This window comes from Haemaphysalis longicornis, unplaced genomic scaffold, assembly GCF_048455015.1.
Source record: "Haemaphysalis longicornis isolate Haplotype H1 unplaced genomic scaffold, Haemaphysalis longicornis Haplotype H1 scaffold_1, whole genome shotgun sequence".
Classification (NCBI taxonomy): domain Eukaryota; kingdom Metazoa; phylum Arthropoda; class Arachnida; order Ixodida; family Ixodidae; genus Haemaphysalis; species Haemaphysalis longicornis.
The window spans coordinates 175665734-175687186 of NW_027526203.1; the positions used below are offsets into that span (position 1 = coordinate 175665734).

General features: G+C 48.2%; 1 protein-coding gene across 1 annotated transcript in view; it reads left to right on the forward strand.

The window, feature by feature from the left end:
- The first annotated feature begins 6564 nt into the window (after positions 1–6564).
- LOC144139705 (cytochrome P450 4C1-like) overlaps positions 6565–21453 on the forward strand; it is a 100426-nt gene continuing 85537 nt past the window's right edge. Inside the window, exon 1 of the mRNA XM_077671992.1 lies at positions 6565–6858. Coding sequence (XP_077528118.1) covers positions 6624–6858 — 235 coding nt within the window. The 5' untranslated portion in view covers positions 6565–6623. The remainder of the gene's footprint in view (positions 6859–21453) is intronic.

Below are 21453 nucleotides of genomic sequence, written 5' to 3' on the forward strand. Positions count from 1 at the left end.
CAGGAAAAAGCTATGACAGTTCCCGGTGTTAAGAGATGGACGCTGGAACCTTGGTAAAGTCTTCAACCTAATCCGCCCTGCTGAGACAGTGTTGCGCAATGAATCATATGGCAGAGCCCAGCCACTGAACAGGCGAAGGCCCACGGCTTCTGTGCTTTCAGCCATTTTTATTTGCTGTGAGACGGGCACCAATAAATTGAGCCGAAAGCCTGCCTGAGAAAGGCGTTCATCATAAATTGTATCAGCTGATTTTCTCTCTGTATCGTCCAGTAGCCCAAAATTTTACACCAGCCCAGAAGCGGTAGAGTTATTTCATCCCCAGGATGTGAAATTGCGCAAAAATATGTGCGAATGTATGGAGAGTGTCGATTTCGCTAAGCACAGTGCGCCAGAAAATTAGTTCGGTCTGGTGTGCTCGGGGCAGCGGGTTCGTTGCTCGACTGCGTTTCTGATAAACTCAAATTGCGAAGGGGCCCGCATGTATACGATGTATCGGCACACCCTAAGTAAACCTGAAAGGTCTAAATCTTGCAGGTATGCGCTGTGCACCCTCTGTCCCCTGGGTGCATCTCCAGCATGCGCTACCAGGGCGGCGGGAGGGGGGGGGGGGGGGGGGGGGGGGGGTCGGTAGGGGGTGATGAGGGGGGGGGGGGTGTACCTGAGCCGGGAAATGTCCACGAACAGGACGTGTCCATGTACAGAGAACCATGCGTGCGGCCCCGCAGCAGCCGAGGTGCTGGCGAGGCTGGAGAAAGTGTGGCGTCGAACGCTAGATAGTACCTCCCTATGCCAAACACGTGGGCAGCCGGGCGGTGTGTCGTATCAGTTTCCTTCACGACTCTAGGCTGTTCTACAGTCAACCGCGCTTTATTTCGTAAATGTGGGCCAACCAATGAACACGAAATAGCTTCACTGTGTAATCCGCCGCTATATGAGTGAATCGGCCCTCCAAAATGTTTCAAGCGAAGCTTGTATTGGCAGCTTTGCGCCGTTGGTGGTGGCGTCGCCGCACAAAACCTTGCTCCTTGGGATTCCACTCTGTGTCCCTCCTCTCTCGCAGCTGCAGCGCTTGCGCGCGCTGTTCGCTCCGCATCACACCCCATGGCATGTGCGCTCCGGAGAAGGCACATCCGCCAGTTCACCATCGGGTGCTCACAGTCGCCAGTTCACCGTCGGCAAGGGTAGGCCGCAGCCTACCCGTACCGCAGCATACCCAAGCTGACTAGTTTTTAGCGCATCATGGTTGGAATTTAGGTGAGCACTTATCTTGGTCGATTGTAGAATGGGTTTTTAGGGATGTCGATGACTACCTGATAGTTTTAAATTGTGAAGCCATTAACTTTGACGAATCAGTTTCCCGTGTTTTCGCTGATTCAACGACTCTCTGATGCCTTTAGAATTGACGCACGAGGTTCCACTGCACGGTTCTCTCAAGTTTCTTGATATGATTTTTTTTTATTTTACTGAAGAACATGCGTGTTGGGCGTACAAGCACCATGCGCCAATACCGCTGCTTTCTTATCCCTCCAACCGCACCAAACTGGTAATAAAACGAGGTATTGTCAAGTCTTCTCTAAGAAATTCCCTTTTAAAGTCCTGTGTACGTTCAGCAGAAAGAAAGTTTCATGGCCCAGGTTAATCGCCTGTTGTCTGCTGGGTACCTCAACATTTGCTGACATGAGTGGTTCGTGCCTTATTGAAAGCCTTAAACGTGGCGACCAGGACTGCCTGGAGATAAGGCGAAGGAAGGAAAATTTTTTGGTGGTTCTTTACATGCCCAGGGTTGCGCATAACCTTAAGAAGATGGGTATGTGCGCAGGCGTTTTCTTTTCTCCTAACTAATGCCGCCTGTATAAACATTGCGTAACGCGTGAGCGAAAAATGGCCAAACAGCCACTCTCCTGCTGCTCTCTCCTACCCTTTCCCGCTCCGTAGCCTTCCTGCGTGCTTTCATGTCCGCCAGCCAGCGCCGCTTCCCGGAAACTATGCAAAATAGTTGACAGTTTGTCTAGCGTTACCCAGGCGGCGCTCCTACGCCTTCTTGTTTTTTACTATGCCTGTTTATCTTGGTCTGTAGCTGATAAAACCTCATTTGCCACGGCGGACTCAAAACCATTTGTGCTGCCGCAGGCTGATGCCAGCTTTGTGCGCTTGCCTACTTGGATCACGGGCCCCGAATTTTTGTGAGTGGGGCATCCCCACTCTGTCCCCTCCGCATTTCGGCCTCGGTTTGTCGACGCTCTTCGCACTCCGCATCGGTACGCACTTTTGAAATTGAGGACCGTACTGTAGATGCGCCCGGACAGCATGGGTGGACCCTCAAATGCTTATCCGTTTGTTTTCTATAATCTCCTAAAATGTACAAGCACGGGATATTTTCTGGAAAGTAATGGTAGAAGTGAGCGCTTGAACAAAAAAGATGCACGCATTTCTTCCTTCACTAAATGCTCAAGAGTGAAAAATATCAGAAAAATAATGGCTCTACCATCCGAAAACATCGTTTTTCTGTTTGCCATTTGCCTACCCGACAATTAATATGTTCTTACACTATTTCACTTCATCCACCGTCAGTCATCTTTCGAAAAATGCAGAAGGTGTCATGCGAGTGACACGTTGAACGAGGACCGCAGTGCGCCCCAAAACTAGCGCCCCGTCACGGCTAAGATGGAGCGAAACGGCTCTTGAAAGCCAACAAGCAAGCTGACAGACACACGTCGTGGAAGTGGGGGCAGTGTTCGCGACTCGCGAGCAGTGACGTCCTCCGGCGCGCGCCTCCGCGATTTGCTGCCAGCGGCGCGCCGTGCGCCGCCGGCAGCCGATCGCGGAGGCCACGCCCTACCACTCCCATTGGAAATCGGCATTGTTTATACAGGCGGCGTTGCCCTAACAAACTTTCCAAGCTGTGTCCGATGGTGAATGTCGGGGTCATAGAAAAAGCGGGCTGCTCGAATAAGCACAGGCAACAATTTGTGCATTGTTGATTGATTGTAGGGTTTAACGCGCCGACGCAACGCAGGCGATGAGGCGCGCCGTAGGGGAGGGCTCCGGATTAATTTCGACCACGTGGGGATCTTTAACATGCGCCGAAATCTTGTACACACGGGCGTTTTCGCTTTTCGCCTCCACCAGAAAATCGGCCACCGCGGACGGGAATCGAACCCGCGTCCTCGTGCTCAGCAGCGCAAAATTTGTTCATTGTAATGAAGGCGTTGTTTACTCTCTCTTTCAGGATTTCGGCAAGATTTATGTGGGCCAGATGGGTGTAGACGCCTCACCGATAGGCTAAGGGAGCATAGGAACCACATGGACAAAGCTGCTGTTTCGGCCCACTTATCGCCGCACTGTACACAATGTGCTTGTTGTGTTCCGCTGTTCGGAAAGTGCGCAGTAATTTCAAGAGAAAAGCACAAGCATACGCGGGAGATAATCGAGGTGCTCAAAATTGACCGTTTTGATGACAATTGTGTCAGCATGCCTTCGGTTGCGCTCTTGAAAAAAGGAAATGTAGTATCTGGAGCAACGGGTGTAGCAAGCACAACGTGAGATGATAAGTGTTTACGTCAGGTTTTCTTGGCCTTCCTATTGGATGTTTCCGGATTTATGTCTTTCTTGTCTGAATAAAACACCAGTTGCAGTGGAGTGCTTTGTCCTGTCTTCTCTTTGTTGTGTGCCCTTGTCTACGTGCACTGTTAGCCCCTTCAAAAACCAGCCAGTATACAATTCTTTAAAAGGGGTCGTTTTACAAACTCGAGCTAGAGGTGGGCTGTGAGACACGTCGTAGTACAATCCTGTATGCGCATAGATTTTGTCCACCTGGGGATTTTTTCGTCGCACCCTCGGTAGCCTGTGTATTTCACCACCACCAGAAAAACGTCGCGCCAGCCCGGGAATGAAAACCGCGACTTCGTGAGCAGCAGCACCATGCCTTGGCCAGCGTGCAACCATAGTGTTTCATACTTATACCAGAGGGACATCTGTCGCTGCAGTCGCGGGCAGCCGTGGGCGGTGCCATTGCCGCTAGCAACGTTCCTCGCCTACTTGGCTTAGCTAGCCATATGGCTTCTTTTTTGTCGCGAATCCAAAAGCAACAAAAAAGGGTAACATTTTGTTCTTGTTCATCGTGCATGAAGCTTCTATATAAATACTGAGAAATAAATCTTTTTGGAGGTTCAATTTCTAATAACAAAACAAATTTGATGAACCTTCTACAGTAATATTGTTGCTTTTTTGGTAGCCAGAGCAAACTTTTCAGCCTGTTCATGATCCATGCCATGCAGAAGTGGAACAGAACTCTCGCCGAAGCGCGGCTCCCCTAGACAGTGGCGCCAGATTTCCCTCTAATATATATTAGTATGAAACTCTACGCGCGCAACCACGGGGAGCAATTCTTTTATATAGCGGTGATGTCAGTTCCGCACTGCGATCATTCATTGCGTCATAAAAACCTTATAACCGGTCACCCCAAGGTGATCCTGAGACCGAATGTGAAAATGATAGTTGGTCACCATCAGCTGACGGGGAAAAGTTGAAGTCGTAGCGGCGGAATACAAAAGGAATGGCCTTCTTTTGCACCTATTCTTTCTTATGTATTTAACATGCAGAGTGCAGCGGCCATACCACCGAAACGTACTCAAGTGCAGGGCGAATATCTCATTGTCAGCAGTTACTTTGCAATACATAGTAGAATTTTTGTCGCGTTTTGAATACGTAAGCTAGCGGAGCGCCTTCCCGCAAATTATGTCGATTTGTCTGTGCCATTTAAGGTTTCCTGTGAAAGGGACGCTGAGGCATTTAAACTCGTCAAAACTTATCGTTTTATTTCTCCGTATCTGTTTGAAATGACACGCCTATTTCTTTGTGAGTTAAAGTCATCGCTACTTTTTCACTAAACTTTATCACCCTTACTGTTAAGTTCGCTAGCAATGTTGGGTGAGAATTCAAGTAGGTGCGTGCAGCAGAGTGCCACACTCTAAACCCTGGCTGATGCCGTGTGAATACGTCACTATTGCTCAAATAAGGAAAAAAATGTGCAACTCGACGCAGTGGCTCAGTGAATATGGCGAAGTGCTGCTGAGCCCAAAAATGCGGGTTCGATTCCCGGACGCGGCGGTCACTTTCCTGATGGAGGCAAAAAGCGTAAACGCCCATGTGTTCGGGATTTTCGGCGTACGTTAAGGATCCCCAGGTGGTTAAAGTTTATGTGGAGCCCTTCACTGCGGCGCGCCTCATCGCCTGTGCAGCGTCGACGTTTTAAACCCCACAATTAATTAACAAGCCGTGTAACTGCTGATCAAAGGCACAAAGGCTTATTTTTGAGCGCCGTGCATCTGCGCATTCGTCCTTTTGAGGGGGCACCACAATAATAAAGCAGCATTGTGTATTTTCCTTGAATACAAAGCTGGTATGGTTGCATTTCGCAGTCACTGCAATCCTTAGGCAGCGCCAGGAATCGAACCAGAATAATACCTTTGAGTCCGAACGTCGTACCTGATGCCCCATACCAGTACAGGCTGGTGAGGAAACAATAGAGTAGAAGTAACGGGCAAAGCGTGGATATTGTTCTCTGCTTCCATGAGCAAAAAACAAACAAGGACGTCAGAAAAGGCAAAGCGGGAATCTGCTTTGTTTTCAATACGTGCTTTATGCTACTGCGACGCGCAGTGCATGAAGAAGGTAGGAAGGTCTCACAATAGCCTCATGGAAATTAAAGCAAACCTGCAATAGTCAGTTGTTAGAGCCTTACGCATCTCTATGCAAATTTAAGAATGCACAGGCCCATGCGGTGAATGCGCTATATTTGTATTCTACAGAGTGGGAGGATTCAGTGCTGAGACAAACCACGCACAAAGGCAAACACATGACGAGATGCGGAAAGCTTATTATCATTTTAAGCATACACGCGAAAAACAGATGCTCTTGAGGTTGCGAAATTAGTCGCAAATTGTTCGTGCCGGCTTACTGGAAATACTCTGTGGAACGACCTACGTTGTCCTGGGCCAGGTCAGTGAACACCCGTGGAGTTTCTCACAAAATCTATGACTTGCTTACACTGCGGAATTTTCCGTTCTTCGTTGCCCCTGCAACTGCTCTTTTTTCCTTACTCTCCACTTTTCTAACGTCTGCGAAAACGACTCACTTCCTTAGGTGGGCGCACAAAAGGCATTCTTCGCCGCGGATGCGCTTAACATCTAAATCACGCAAACAAGCCTATACACTCTCGACGATTAAGTAGACAGCGGGGGCGCTTTAAACAATGGAAGCTTCGTTGTTGTCTCCTAGGCGCCGAGCGAACTTTTCCAATCTTCGCTTTTCTGCATCTCTTCCATGGGTGGGGGCACAAACTACGTGGAGGACCGGTGAGAGGGAAGGAGCATTCTTGTGCAGAATGAGAGAAATAAACTGGGGCGAGGGAATACACGGCTGCTTTTGTGAGCAACCAAATGTAGACACCGACGTGAAGAAAGGGCGAGGGCAGCTTCGGCGTTTGGGGTTCTTTCTTGTGAGATATACCGTTTCCTTCTTGCCTGCCTGTTGCACAATCCTCATCGAGATCTTAAAAAAGTGGTACGAGTAGCCTTCTTGGACATTTGAGAGGCGACAGCGGAACACAAGGCGCTAGCCGCATGGCCACCACAGTTGAAGTTATGAGCATCTTCGTGCAGTTGCTGCGGACTTGGATCCCGTACGCGTTTTTCTTCTGGCTGTCAGCTTGGCTTTTAATCATAGTGCGCCGTTGGTTAGATGTGCGGCAAGCGTTGAAGCCTTTGCCGGGACCTTCAGATGCGGTGCCGTTCTGGACAATGTTCTCCATGTACTGGTCTAGGAGGGATGTCATCACACAGAGGACTGCCGGCACCGGTAAGACCCGCAGACTTTTTGACGCATAAAGCAGCACTGTACGTGTGTGTGTATGTATTATATATATATATATATATATATATATATATATATATATATATATATATATATATATATATATATATATATATATATATATATATATATATATATATATATATATATATTTATATATATATACACATAACCCGCCGCGGTGGCTCAGTGGCTAAGGCGTTGCGCTGCTGAGCACGAGGTCGCGGGTTCGATTCCCGGCCGCGGCGGCCGCTTTTCTGATGGAGGCGAAAAGCAAAAACGCCCGTGTGTGCGAGATTTCGGCGCACGATAAAGATCCCCAGGTGGTCTAAATTAATCCGGAGCCCTCCACTACGGCGCGCCTCATCGCCTGCGTTGCGTCGGCGCGTTAAACCCTACAATCAATCAAATCAATATATATACACATATATATATAGACTACAGGATTATTAGGATATTTGGATGATTACAGAAAGAAAAGGGAGCAGTCTAGAACTAGAACGCCGAGGAAAGCCTATGGGAAGCTGTCAGTGTATTTTTCGAATGAAGACACCGATTTTTCAAATAATCAGAAAGTGTAGAAAAGCACGCAATCGCGACGGCTGTGTCACCCCCAGACATACAAATACAGCCACAAAAGTTACAGACACAAAGCTATAGACACAAAAATATCCCTGAAAGTTCAAATTAAAAAATTTCGGGGATTTAATGTGCCGACGCTGCACCTGGGCAATGGAGCTTGCCGTAGTGGAGGTCTCCGGAATAATTTTGACCGCCTAGGAATGTTTAACGTGCGCCGAAATTTAGGCACAGGGGAGTTCTCGCTTTTCGCCTCCATCTGAAAAGCAGCTACCGCGGCCGGGATAGAAACCCTAGAAAGAGTAGGAGAATACATCTGCCCCGAGAGCCGGGTTAGTAATCCGTCGGACGCATTATCCGAAAATCGTGGGTTCGGTCCCCACCGGGTGTGGGGTTGCTTTTCTCCATTAAAAAAAAACAAAAAAAAACTAATTTTTGTTCTGCAGAAAGTGCGTTCATTTTTGTTTTGTTTTTGTTTTGCAACTCAGAACTCCTCTCGATGCTCCAATGGTGCTTCGTTGGTTTAAACATACTCCGCCTGTATACAGACAGAGAAGGCATGCCCATATGCCTGTCTGTAGACAGTCCAACACCGACTTGGTTCTGAAACTCCTCGCCAAACCTCCGTCGCCTCGACGCTCATGTGACGAAGCCATAACGGAAATGTAATTTCCATCTCTCCGAAGAAGTTTAACAGCAGCTAAATGATAAATTTACATCCTATTTTGATTCGTCAAAGATCTTTGCTATGAGAAATATATACAATTTTTTTATAATTACGAAGCGTAGGCGGCAAGGTTGTTTAAAGTAACCTACAGGTGAGCTTCTCTAGGTACGGGTAATTTTTAGCTTACGTTGGGAGGGAATAAATTTGTTCATTAAAAAACATTTTTGACGCCTGCTAGCGAGCTTCGCAGTTTAACATGTCTGCAGCACACCGTGAGGCGAGTATTTAGACATGCCTCTTTGTTTTGGTTGGTCCCGAGGACAGATGTTGCATCGTGTCAGCGGTTTTGTGATACTTGCGAAGAAATATTGGCTACCTTACAATTCAAGATCGCCGTATACCGGTTTGGCTAGTCGTAACGGCTCACTGGCGAAAGAATCGGGTTCATTTCTCCCGGCCGCGACTGCGGTAAGCGCTTATGTGTAAGATGTTCTGGTGCTTGTTAAAGGTCCCTAGGTGGCGTAAATGAATTATGCGGTATTTCACTCGAAAGTGCATCTCACAGCGCAGGTATGTCTTCGATGCACAGATCCCAATTTCCATTGTCAGCCCGTTTTTGATGTAAATCTAAACATAAAAACAAACATTTTGTCACTTGGGGTGAAAGCGCTGACTGTGGGACATCGCTACCCAAGTCCACGCGCTTGTGTAAGTGCTGGAGCATTGCGCGTGTCGGTCTTTTGAAAAGGTCAGACGACAGCCGACCGATCTCTATACGGCTAGAGGGAAACGCTCGAGCCATTCTGCGGACCCAAAGCGGCGCTTTGATTTTTGCGTGAGTCTTACCCAAAGGTGAGCCCTTAGCAACTTTCCCTACAGAACTATCATAACCCCAGTGTTGTGATTCTTGCTTGAAAAGCCTTGGGGCCTGGATTCGACTGCCACTGATTACAAAATAGCGAAGGAATGTTCATGAATTTGCATTCTATTAAAATATAAGAAATACTTTTTTATAGCTTGTAATCAAATAAATAAAAGCGCACGCATAGTTTTCGCGTGACACCTCCACGAACTTCCTAAAGAGGCGCTTAACAACCTTTGCTACCAAAGCACACTCATACAGTGAAGTTTTAGTTATATCCTTAAATACGTCCGGACTGTTATAACTGTGTTCTGTACGCAACGGTGCGTGCCATAATAAGGGCCCTGATTTTTCGAAGGGTGTAAAACCAAATTCGGAATTCTTCTTGAGGAGCGCGTGGGAGAAAGGCACGTCTGACCGTCTTTCTCAGCGCTCCGATCTACCACAGCTTAAAGAAACACGGGTTGTAGGCGAACCAGGTGGTACTTTTGTGAGCGTGAAACAGACAGAAATAAACACAAGACAAGAGAAGAGAGCGCACAGACGCAGGGCTGTGTCTGAACGCTCTCTTCTGCCGTCTTGTGTTATTTCTCGCTATTGCACACTCAATCCTAAAGCAAAGCGCATTGCTATAGACCACGGGTGATCAATGAGAAAGAGGCAACAGTCACCCCCTTTCATCGAGCAGAAGTGGGTAGGCAACAAGCTGTTGGGCCATCACATATGTTTTTGCCAGAACTGCGCATTCCGCAAGAAATAACTGCAAAATTCGTATCGTTGCCCTGCCTGTGACCCATTTTATCGATCGGCTTACACCATTGCGTCTTTCACTCCACAATTCACTCAGCTGGGGAGATTAGGGAGCGAGAAGTATGAATTTCAGGTCGTTGTAACTACTGCTGCAACAGAAAGCGTACTGTGAAAAGGGGAACCGCTATGCCTCGTCAGCCAGACAGCTTTCAACCAGGTAGCGCTACCTTCTCGTAATCCCTGCAGAGACGGCAACAAATGTTTACCTCGCTTCGTGCCTGACCTCAGGAAGGACACCTTTTTTGGTGCCTCACTCTTCAGAAGGTTCAAAAACGCTCCTGGAGAGCGCGTAATCCTTAAGGGTTACATGAACAAAGGCGAGCGACTACGATCCGTCCCGTCGTGGTTGCGTGGTGGGAGAATGGCTTCCTGGTGAGTTGCCTCCGTTACGATGACGTGTGCCAGTCAAACTTATCTTGTTTTATGGATGGCGAGTAGATAAAAGCGATGATACAGGAAGCAGCAAACTGGCGTGCTTAAAACACGATAACTCGAACGGGCAGAAAAACGTTCTCCGCGGAGCCCGTTTGCACTGCCTCGGCTCTCGTATGGGCGATCATAAATACCAGCCAACATGCGTTCAGCGTGTTTCGCATGACACCAAAAGTACAAATGCCCAAAACGCCTTCCACTGGTCTTCTGATGCGTTCTCCGGTAGACTGGTGTACGCTGCACTTTAGAGGGGGCGGGGGAAGGCAGGTGTCCACCTGACGGCTGCCGTTTGTAGGAGGTTTCTTAGAACACAGCTTTGCTGGAGCCAGTTTCTACTGGTTTCACAGCGGCTGCGAACGTGAACCAGAAGCCACGAGTGGCCGCGCGGGAGCCGGGCTCCGGCTTGTTCGAAAATGAAGCTCCTGATGACGTGGCTTCACCGCCACACATACAACTTTCCCGCAATGCACAAAACGTAACTTGCGCAAATGCATAAAACGTAGCTGTCTCTCTCGGGCGCGCAGGAAACGCCGAGAAAGAAAGAGAGAGAAAGAGAGAGAGAAAGAGAGAGAGAAAGAGAGAGAAACATTTATTTGGGAACGGGGGATTTATATTTGGCTGCGGGCGGGTTCTCCGTCCAGGTCCCCGCTCTCTTCCGCTCCTCCCCAGGCTCGAAGAACCTAGTCCCTCGGAACTCCAGGGTCGGAGCCGGTCAGAGCTGCCTCCCATAGCTCGAGGGAGTGTGTGGTGTTGGGTGCTGAGAGCCGTACAATTGGCCAGTCCCGGATTGCGTGCACCAAGTTCACTGGTGTTCCGCACTTATAGTATTTCTTAACGTATTTTTGTGGAAACATCTGAGGTAGCCTTGTTTTGCTAGGGAACGTGTTGTTTTGTAACTGTCTAAATATCTGGGTTCTTGTGGCCGTCAGACTTTTGTCAGGCTTAAGGAGAGAGGCTCGAGCTTCTCTTTGGATCGTGAGCATTTCTCCGAAGTTGTTTGGAAGGTGCAAATAGGAGTTGGGACTGTGGGCTAGGCGGTTTGCAAGTTCTCGCGCAGCTCTGTCCGCTACCTCGTTTCCTTCCAAAGATTCGTGCCCCGAGTCCACGTGATGCGATGGGGGCATGATGCGAATAGGGGTACGATCCAGATGATGCGTTGCTAAAAGCCATTGTGGATAGAACAGATTTTTCGGCTCCAGTATTTTGAGCCGCTAGTGGATTCTTCCGTCAATAATGTTCTGTATTAACTTCTTTGAATCGGTCGGAATTTGAAGCCCTTCTTTTTGGCTCTCACCGTACGGTATGGCCAGTAGGAGGGCACCGGTTTCAGCCTCCTCTGTACAGGTGTTTTTTCGAGTGTGACAGCCTTTACTGTTTCCTGCTTGATCTACGACGACGAGGGAATCGTTTTTCCTGTCGTAGAAGGCAGCATATGTGTATGCGACGTTGGTGTTTGCTAGCTGCTTTCTCAGGAATGCTACCATTGTTTGCCCCCATTCCTTGTGTTTATAAGGGAAGCTATGTTTTTTTGGAGGGGAAGCACCCTTAGTTGTTCCCACATCCGCCCTTAAAGGGGCCACGCAAACAAAACAGAAGTTTGGTTCATTCGGAAGATTGCCTCTTTAGAATCCTACTGACACGACTTTCAACGCACACTTCGCTCAAATCAGCGATATAATTAGGAAAAAAGGGAATGGCCAGACAACCCACAAGCTCATTTCCCGCAACAGAACCTATGATGTCATATGTGCCCAGCTGTGCAATTGGCTGAGCCCGGCAAAGCAAACGTAAATTAGGCACGGCTTATAAGGTTGCCGAACGACCTATTTGCACTTAAATGTAATGCATATTCATTTTACTGCAGTAAGAATGGTGCGGTAAGCAATGAAAGTTACGACAACACACGTAAGCATCCGCCGCTTTGGAGTTGTCTTACACGACCGTGACTGGCCGATTTGCGTAAGCGACCTTGTCTTACGTGACCCTGTTTGTCGAGGATACCCCATGTTTCACGAAACGATTACTTTCTACAGTAACCAAAATAATCCAGGTGCAAATACGGTCAAACGGTGGACAACGGTCCGTGGATGAGTATGGTAGCGCCATCTGGGAGGACAGACAGCAAGAGAAGTTGCAGAGCCGAATGACGCAGTGGAAGTTCGTTTGAATACGCGCACTTATGACTTAATTTCTGACGTCCCGAAGACACACGCTTTGGCGGGAGAATCAAAATTTGAACCTAATTTATTAATTTCTCAGTGAATATCATTTTCGGCCGGACAAGCGCTGGGGGAACTATAAAACACGAAATCTTTCGAATAAAACAAACTTGTATTTTGTCTGCATGGCCCCTTATAATTCCATGTAGTTGATCAGGCGTACGTCTGCCGTGGAGCTCACCCTAGATAGAATGGCCGGGCCTGTTTTAGTTTTTAAATGCGAATGCATTTATTAGCCGGGGGTTGTCTTGCTCCGTTGGCCGGCGTGCGCCTGCATTCCTCCTGCGGGAGCGCACGTGAGCGCGCGCCTCGTAGTTCTGCCTTCGCCGTCGTCGTCGTCGTAAATGCGAATGCATTTCTTAGTCGGGGGTTGTCGTGCTCCGTCGGCGTGCGCCCGCAGGTGTTATCTCTCCGCCGAGCCGGTGGTGTGGACGTGTTCGTCAAGCGCTACTTGCCTTTCAGCGAAGAACTGCGACAACAACGACAGGCGTCACTCCTCGTCCTCGATCGCAGTGTCTGCCCGAGTGCTACTGCTGTGGCTGATGACGCCGTCAACGAGTACTTCTTTGCTCGAAGCGGCAAGGACGGCGAGTACTGCGGTGTTAGTCTCGTGTCTAACGTGTATGGGAACTTGATATCGCACGCCGTTGCCACGTCTCCCGTTCGAGACACGTCTCCGTACAAGGACTTGTACACCCTTGCCTACAACGGAGACGGAGTCTTTGTGGTGACCGTGTACCTCGCGCCCAACCTCGCTCGAGACGCCGTTGCCGCGCAGCTGGACGCGGCTATGGAAAGTGTGCGCGTGCGCTCCAAACCCTCTGACCCCATAGTCTTGGTTGGCGACTTCAACGTTGACGTGCGCAAGAAGAGTGGCGAGTGGCTGGTGGAGTACATGTAGACCAGGCACTCTATGCATTGTCTCTCTGCCGGCTTCGACACGTGCCCCACTACCATTCACGGGAGTTGCATTGATCTGGTCTTTACGCGAAACTGTGACGCGCGTATGCTTCTCAAAGACCCTTTGACCGTGCACTTTAGCGATCACAAGGCAGTGATTGTGGCCGTCAGGTACAACGATAACACAAACAGGTGCTAATGAATAAATGATTACGTTCACACTCTCGTCATTAATTACGCCATTACTCGCAACACACTCATCGGTGCACCCAATGCATTCGCATTTCTGCACGATTCCCTTCGGGGAGGTGCGGGGGAATTTTTTTTGAAGTAGTTCTTTCTGTGAGATGATGAGAGCTTCCTTAATTTCATCGAACGAGTTGGATATCCCGAGGCTCATTAGTTTTTAATTGGCCTTATAATCCGGAAGTCCGAGGGCTGCTTTATAGGCCTTACGCGGAATACTGTTGAATTTTTTAAAGGGACACTGAAGTGAATTTGTCAAGCTCCCGTTTTTGCTTGCACTGCGTAGACTGGCTCAAATTAGCCCACTTTTCATCGTTTATCCGGTTGACAAATCGGTAATTATTTTACAAAGCGCCAAAGAAGAAAAACTACCATGCGCGGTTTGCGGCGGCCGCACCAACTAAAGCTGTGACGTTGGGAGGAGCGGGACCGTGATTGGACGATGCCCAAGGTGAGCAACCAAACAAGTTTCGGTTTCGGTTTCGGTTCTGTAAAACACAACCTGTGGCGTTGTTGGATGGGCATTCTCAATAACTCAGTAATCATCGTACCGCGCTTCTGCCATGTTGTCAGCTGTAAAAATGCATAAAGATAAGCCTCCCAGGACGGCTTGGAATCGTAGCATTCACTAGCCGAGGTCTACGCAATGCATGGACGCCCTCCGCGTACCCGCAGACGCACAAATGTCATGCGCTTTTCCCCCCATATTTGGAGCTTGCCTCACTCATGCTTGTACCGTAAAATGCGTGTTCGCACCAGGCCAAGGGTCTGTTCATTCTGGCCTGTGCCCACTGCCCGCAAGCAGTCGGTGCTTATGGACAGCACGCCAACGAGAACTCGCTAGCGCGCCAGTGCCAGCCTGCGCGCGTTCTGTGAACTAGTTCGTGGAGCCATGAACGTTGCGGCCCAAACAAAGGTGAACTCAATGTAGAAAACATTGGCAGAAAACAAATAAGTTAACTTACAAAAAAAAAAAAAAAAAGCACGTACCCGCGGGGACTCGAACTCGTGACTCGCAAAACACTTAGCGGCGACATACCTGCAGCCTTAGACAACTCTGCCACGGGACGGGCTGCGCTGACTATGGTAATATAAGGTATATATTGTATAATAAGTTTACATTTTATTTAGTTTTGGCATTTCAAGCAGCTTAGGTGACTATTTGTTGTATTGTGCTCGTGCAGTAAGCGTCCCCCGAGTTTCCGCAATAGCTCACGTCTAGCAATTGCATTTCGTAGACGGAAAAGCGTTCACAGATGCGTAGTCGTGCTGCTGACCGCTGTGCTTGTTCGCCCAGCGCAAAAAAGTGCTTCCCGCACCCTATTTTTACGCTGTACGGTAAAAATATCAGTTGATTTTATTTCCTTAGTACCTATATTGACTTCGCTGACTCTTCTCCCGCCTTCAAGAGGCCTTATATTTTCCTACGGGCGTACCAGTCAGCGAAGCGTCGCATGTGCGCTTGTGCAGAGCTTGTGTGAAGCGACCTTGACTTGGAGCTAGATACAGTGTACAAACAAACCAAGTAAAGAAAGGCTGATTCTTCCATTCACGAACGTGTCCTGGCTTCGTTTCAACTGAGCGAACGAATTGCGGAGACCCGCCGGCGGCCGGCGGACGAAACGCTGGGCCGACTGACTCTGTCGGCCGGGGATCCGTGCAGTAGCGCAGCCGTGGCGCAGCCAATTGCCAGCTCAGCCCCTCCTGACGTCACACGAAAACGCCACAGAAAATGGGCGAGCGTAAAGAGAGGAGGACAGCATTTTCGAATTAGTTTTTCTACTAAATAAAATCGCGTAAACGCGCCCAGAGTGGTCGTAACATGGCCTGGGGACCCCGGACTACAATTTGCGCAAGTAATCCCGCAATGTTTACATATCACTTCAGTGTCCCTTTAAATCTCTTGTTTGTTGAGGCGGTGAAAACGTAGGCTTTAAGCGAGATGGCTGACTATCAAGGCTTTCATGATCCTCAAGGTTTCTTCGTCCTTGAGGCCGGCTTTCTTTGTGGTTAGTCTTCTCAGGAATTTATGGACTTTAAGCACCGCCTCTTTCATATATTTATTGATGGTGAAGTTTGCCCTGCCGTTTCTCTTGCGAATCATCCCCAGAATTCTGATTTTATCTGTTTCAGGGACTTCTCTGTCCCCGATTGTTATTTGTATTAATGCTGGGATTTTGTACCGGGCGTAGTGCACTCGGATGATTTCTGATTTTTTGGGCGTGCATTGCAGCACATTCTGTACTGCTAGTGATTCCATCAACTTCGCGGCTTCTTGAAGCGCCTCTTCTTACTGAGCTAGTGATCTTTCGGTGGCCCAAATTGTGATGTCGTTGGCATAGAGAGTAAATCGGACATCGACGGCTTACGCCAGTTTTTTTTTTGCAATTTTTATTATCGTGATGTTGAAGAGTATCCTCGTGGCATCCCTTTGTTAGGCATGTTAAAGAGGTAAGATCGAATGTCTCCTATCCCTACGAAAGCTCTGCGGTTTGAAAGAAAAGCTTTGATGTAGTTGTATATTGTCAACCCGCCGCGCAGCTCGTTTAGCGCTTTCAAGATAGTGAGATGTGGTCGAAAGCGCCCTTCAGGTCTAGAGCGAGGATGAGGTGTTCGCTTCCTTTAGGGATGTTCTGTAGCACCTACTCTTTGAGGATCAAGAAGGCGCCCTGCGTGGATAGTCCTGCTCTAAAGCCCAGCATGCTGTGTATTAACATGTCGTCGACTCCTATGTAGTTTATCAGTCTTTTCATGACACCCGCCACGGTGACTCAGTGGGTAAGGTGTTGCGCTGCTGAGCACGAGATCGCGAGTTCGATTCCCGGCCGCGGCGGCCGCTTTTCTGATGGAGGCGAAAAGCAAAAACGCTCGTGTGTACGAGATTTCGGCGCACATTAAAGATCCCCAGGTGGTCGAAATTAATCTGGAGCCCTCCACTACGGCGCGCCTCATCCCTTGTGCTGCGTCGGCACGTTAAACTGTACACTCAATCAATCACTCTTAAAGGGACACTGAAGTGAATTTGTCAAGCTCCTCTTCTTGCTTGCCCTACGTAGACTAGCTCAAAAACACACTTTTCATGGTTTATCCGGTCGATAAGGCGATATTTCTTTAATAAAGCCCAAAAGAAGAGAAACTACCATGTGGGGTTAGCGGTGGCCACACCAACTAACAGTAGTGACATCTATACAAGGTGCTACGTGACTGGACGATGTCGAAGATTAGAATCCAAATCAGTTTCGGTTTCGGTTGTGTGAAACAACATGCTTGGTATCCGACGTTATAGTTGAATGGGCAATCCAAATATCTCAGTTATCGGCATTACCGCGCTTCTACCATGTTGTCAGCTGTAAAATGCGTCAGATAAGCCTACCCGCACGGCTTGGAATTATAACAATCATTATCGGAGGCGTATGCAGTGGATGTACGCCCTCCGCGTCACCGGAGACGCTCAAATGCGAGGCGCTTTTCCCCTGCTTCGGAGCTTGCCTGGCTCGTGCATGTATTGTAAGAGGCGTGTTCGCACCAGGCCAAGCGTCGGCTGATTCGAGACTGTGCCCGCAAGCAGTCGGTGCTTATGGCAACACAGCGCCAACGAGAACTCGCCGGCGCGTCAGTGTCAGTCTGTACGCATTCTGCGAACTTTGCTCGTGGATCAATGAACGTTACAGCGCAAAAATAGTGAATTCAACACAGAAAACATTGCCCAGACACTAATAAAAAGACTTAAAAAAAGAAAACTTGCGCTATCAGAATTCGGACTTCTGAATTGCAAAAAAAAAAAATGCACCCAGTGCTCCAGACCATTCGGCCATAAGCCACTTTTTGTTTGTTTAATGAATGGAAAATTTAGGCCCAATCACGATCACACATAACGACTAAAAGGGAATACAAAAGCTAGCAGGCATCCGTGGACAAGCTCGAAGTGCAACTGCGTTTTCCGTCCTTCAAAAGTCAGGCAAGCAGACGCACGCATACAAAAGATTCAACCTGACCGGTGGATCATTATGCGCCGCATAAACACTCCTCACCGCACCCGCCGCGGTGGCTCAGTGGCTAAGGCGTTGCGCTGCTGAGCACGAGGTCGCGGCGGCCGCTTTTCTGATGGAAGCGAAAAGCAAAAACGCCCGTGTGTACGAGGTTTCGGCGCACGATAAAGATCCCCAGATGGTCAAAATTAATCCGGAGCCCTCCACTACGGCGCGCCTCATCGCCTGCGTTGCGTCGGCGCGTTAAACCCCACGATCAGAACCACTCCTCACCGCGGCAGCCAGCTCACGTAAAATGAACTTAGTTGGCCATAAGCTAGCGGTGCCAGGGGCGGAAATAAAAACTGTGTAATGTATAGCCTGTTTACATATTTATTTATTTTATCATTTCAAGCAGCTTAGATGACTATGTCTTAAATAGCGCTCGTGCAGTAAGTATCCCCCAAATTTTCATAAATATCTCCTCTCTAGTGACTGCGTTCATTATGCGGAAAAGCGTTCGCAGAGGTGTCGTCATGCTGCTGACCGCTGTGCTAGTTTACCCAGCTCAAAAAATGCTTCCCGCATCTTGGTTTTCGCTTCTAATAAAAGTTTCGGTTGATTTTAAGTCCTTAGTACGTATATTAACTTCGTTGCCTTTTCTCCCGCCTTCAATTGTCCTTAGGTTTTTCTACTAGGGCTTGATACATACTACAAATGAACAAACTAAAGGCGCATTACTCCAGGCACAAACGCGTCGTGACTTAGTTTCAAGTCAGTGATCGAATGGCGACGACCCGCCGGCGGCCGGCCGACCAGACACTGACCGACTGATTCTGACGAAGGGTCGCCGACCCATGCAGTAACGAGTCGAGCCAAGCCATCTTGTTTTGACGTCATACAAAGCGTCATAGGAAATCGGCAAGTAGAATGTAGAGAGGGAATCATTTTCGAACTAATTTTTCAAATGAATAAAGTTTCGTAAACGCAGCGAAATTGGGCGAAACATGGGCTAGATACTCAACCCTACAATTTGTTGTTGTTTATTGTTTGTGAGGTTTAACCCTCCGACGTTGCACAGGCGTTGAGGTGCGCCGTAGTGGAGGGCTCCGGATTAATTTTGACCACCTCGGGAACTTTAACGTGCGCCGAAATATTGAGCACACGGGCGTTTTCCCTTTTCGCCCCCATAAGAAAAGCGGCCGCCGCGGCCGGGAATAGAACCGGCGACCTTCAGACTACTATTTGCGCTAGTAATCTCGCGATGTTTGCTAATCACTTCAGTGTCCCTTTAAAAAGCCTTGAACAGCAGCGGCTGCACAGAGTCGTCACAATTGAAATGGCAGGGTACCCTTAAAACAACTGCAGCGAGTGCTAATCTCGCCGGAATGTCCCTTAAGGTTTTTAATTTAACTGCTTTTAGAATTTTTTAGATCATGAGTTTTTTCAGCGAAGCTCCAGCTACAAGTTACCCTATCTGTGACGTTTGTTAAACTATCTCCCTATAAAGCAGGTGGCACTGCGCATTAAAATGGCAGCCTCGTTTACAGTTTCGCGGCGCCGAATCGCGTACTTTTTTTTAGCAGTGCCACCTGGCGCGGACGTCTACACGTAATTGTTTTCGTAAGCTTTTCGACATCGTGAACAGATGGCAGCACTACTTCATTCTGTGTTCACATGGTTTTCTTGCACTTAGAAACAAAAGGGAAAATAGAAAAACATTGCCAACCAGGAAAACCGCCCACCCCGAGGCCTTCTAGTCGTGTTTGTATGGTGTCGGCGATGGTGCGATTTGACTTTCATTTTCCTTTGTATGCATGTGCAGCAGAGAAAAACAGAGGGAGAAAGAGAGAGATAATACACTTTACTCAAGCGGTTTTCAGCGCGTGCTCCACCCCGGACAAAAGTGGTTTCCTCTTGGCGGGAATTGACATGCTGCTTCCACCTTCTGACCTCTAGTGGCCAGCCGAAGCTGGTCCTCCAGGGTGGGGCTGGATAGCAGGTTAGAGTTTAAAAGGGGGGGATGGGAGGTTTGGCAAGGAGAGGTGGCGGGACCCTAAGGCAAGGAAGCCCGGAATTTTCTGAAGGTGGAGGTTGCATAAAGTTCTTCGTTCAACTAAAAGCATAGGGTGGCTTCGACCCTTGTATCAATGTGACATAATCTTCAAGTGACATACTTTCCCTTAAGCACTTCTCTCGCCGACATTTATAAATGCTGAATGGTGACTGACCGCGATCAGAGTACGAAGTCTGCCAATGACGAGGCACCGCATAACGATTGATCGAAAAATATTGTCTGTTCTCTTACTTTATGCAATCAAACCACGACGTTCTGCATCGCTTGCGGGGTGTCACAACATCAGATGTTTGAATGGGTTTCGGGGTTTTGGCCAAGTGACCTCTAAAAACGCTTTTAAAAGGGATACTTGAGCCTAATTGTAATTCTGTAGATCTCGCAGTGCGCGCGGTCGATGGAAGTGGGTATGGTCGCTTTAAAACGATACATTTCAACCATGTCTATATTCCACAGGTGCATATGCGGTTTTTGACCGAGGGCAGATTCCCTTGAAGATATACTAGCAATCTACCGGACCCCTATGTACTTATTCGCCTTATGTCAGATGTGAGTATAGGCATGTATATGGACAATCAGTATGTGGACACACTTCAGGTTTTGCTATTCCCAGTTTTTGGCAAAACCTGCAAGTCATGATAAACATTTCTACAAACACCGTGAATTTTTCGCTCTTCCTGTCATACCAGAAATGCGGGCCGAATTTCCTGTTTATTATAGCTTGCTATTTTAGCGAAGAAAATTTCTTGTTAGCAAGTTTTCCCTGTTGCGAAACCACTCAATAAAATTGCATATTGAAAGGGAGAAAAATGTGGATGACAAGCGAGAAACCATTGTCTTCTTTGTGCAAAGTTTCATTTGTGGCATCCTGTAGTTTAGGTCAGACTTCATGAACGGATTAGCTGTATGTGGCTACCCCCTAGCAGGAAAATGGAGCGAGACCTTCGCTTAATACAACTCTGAAGTCAAACAAGGATGTACTCCTAGCGAAATGTGTTCGTCTGGGAAAACGTTGTTTTCTGGGGGAGGGGAGGGGGTAATTCGGGGAGGGGGGAGGAGGGTACGCGTACTTACTCGCTAGTGCTCCAGTTACCCGGAAATAAAGTTGCATCCTGTAGGCCCTTGAGACGCTCCCCCTTTAACCACTGTGCGCTCGAAGTAACAGAATGTAGAAAAAACGTGCAAAAACTAACCAGCAAGATATTTTTTTTTTCACGAAATGAGCTGCTTTTTTCTAAAGTGCGTGCGGCAAAGGCGTTTTGACGAATCCTCTTTTGTTGGCTGCAGTGATGCCGCCTACAGCGAGCACTTTACATTCCAACCTACTGCAAAATATACCACGCCGTTCCAATAGGCAAGGTATGGTACACTTCAGGGCAGCCAAAATTAGAATCAGATAAAAAAAAAAACTGAAGAAAGAACGAAAGAAACAGGGAAAACAGTGATTTGATTGATTACGCAAAAAGTTCAAGAATCTGAGCAGTCATGATACTGTCCTATAAACGTCCGTAGCAAGTACGGGTACTCCGACCAGCCAAGCACCTGCCCTAACGCAATCCCGCAGCCTCATTCTCTTTATGCTGAAGTGTTCACCTTTTTTTGCTAAACTGGTTTAGCTGGGTCTTCTTGGGAAATCTAATGAATATCGCGAGCGTTGCCACCCAATTGCAATTCCCTTGTACGCGAGCCCCTGCCTTTCTGTGCGTCTGCTGCTCGAGAAGTCAAACCAGGCCACTTTTCGATAACTTTGCCGTCTCTACAGCGAACACACAGCCTACTCTCGCAAGGCCTCCATCTTTGGAAGCCTCCCGACCTCTCTAGTG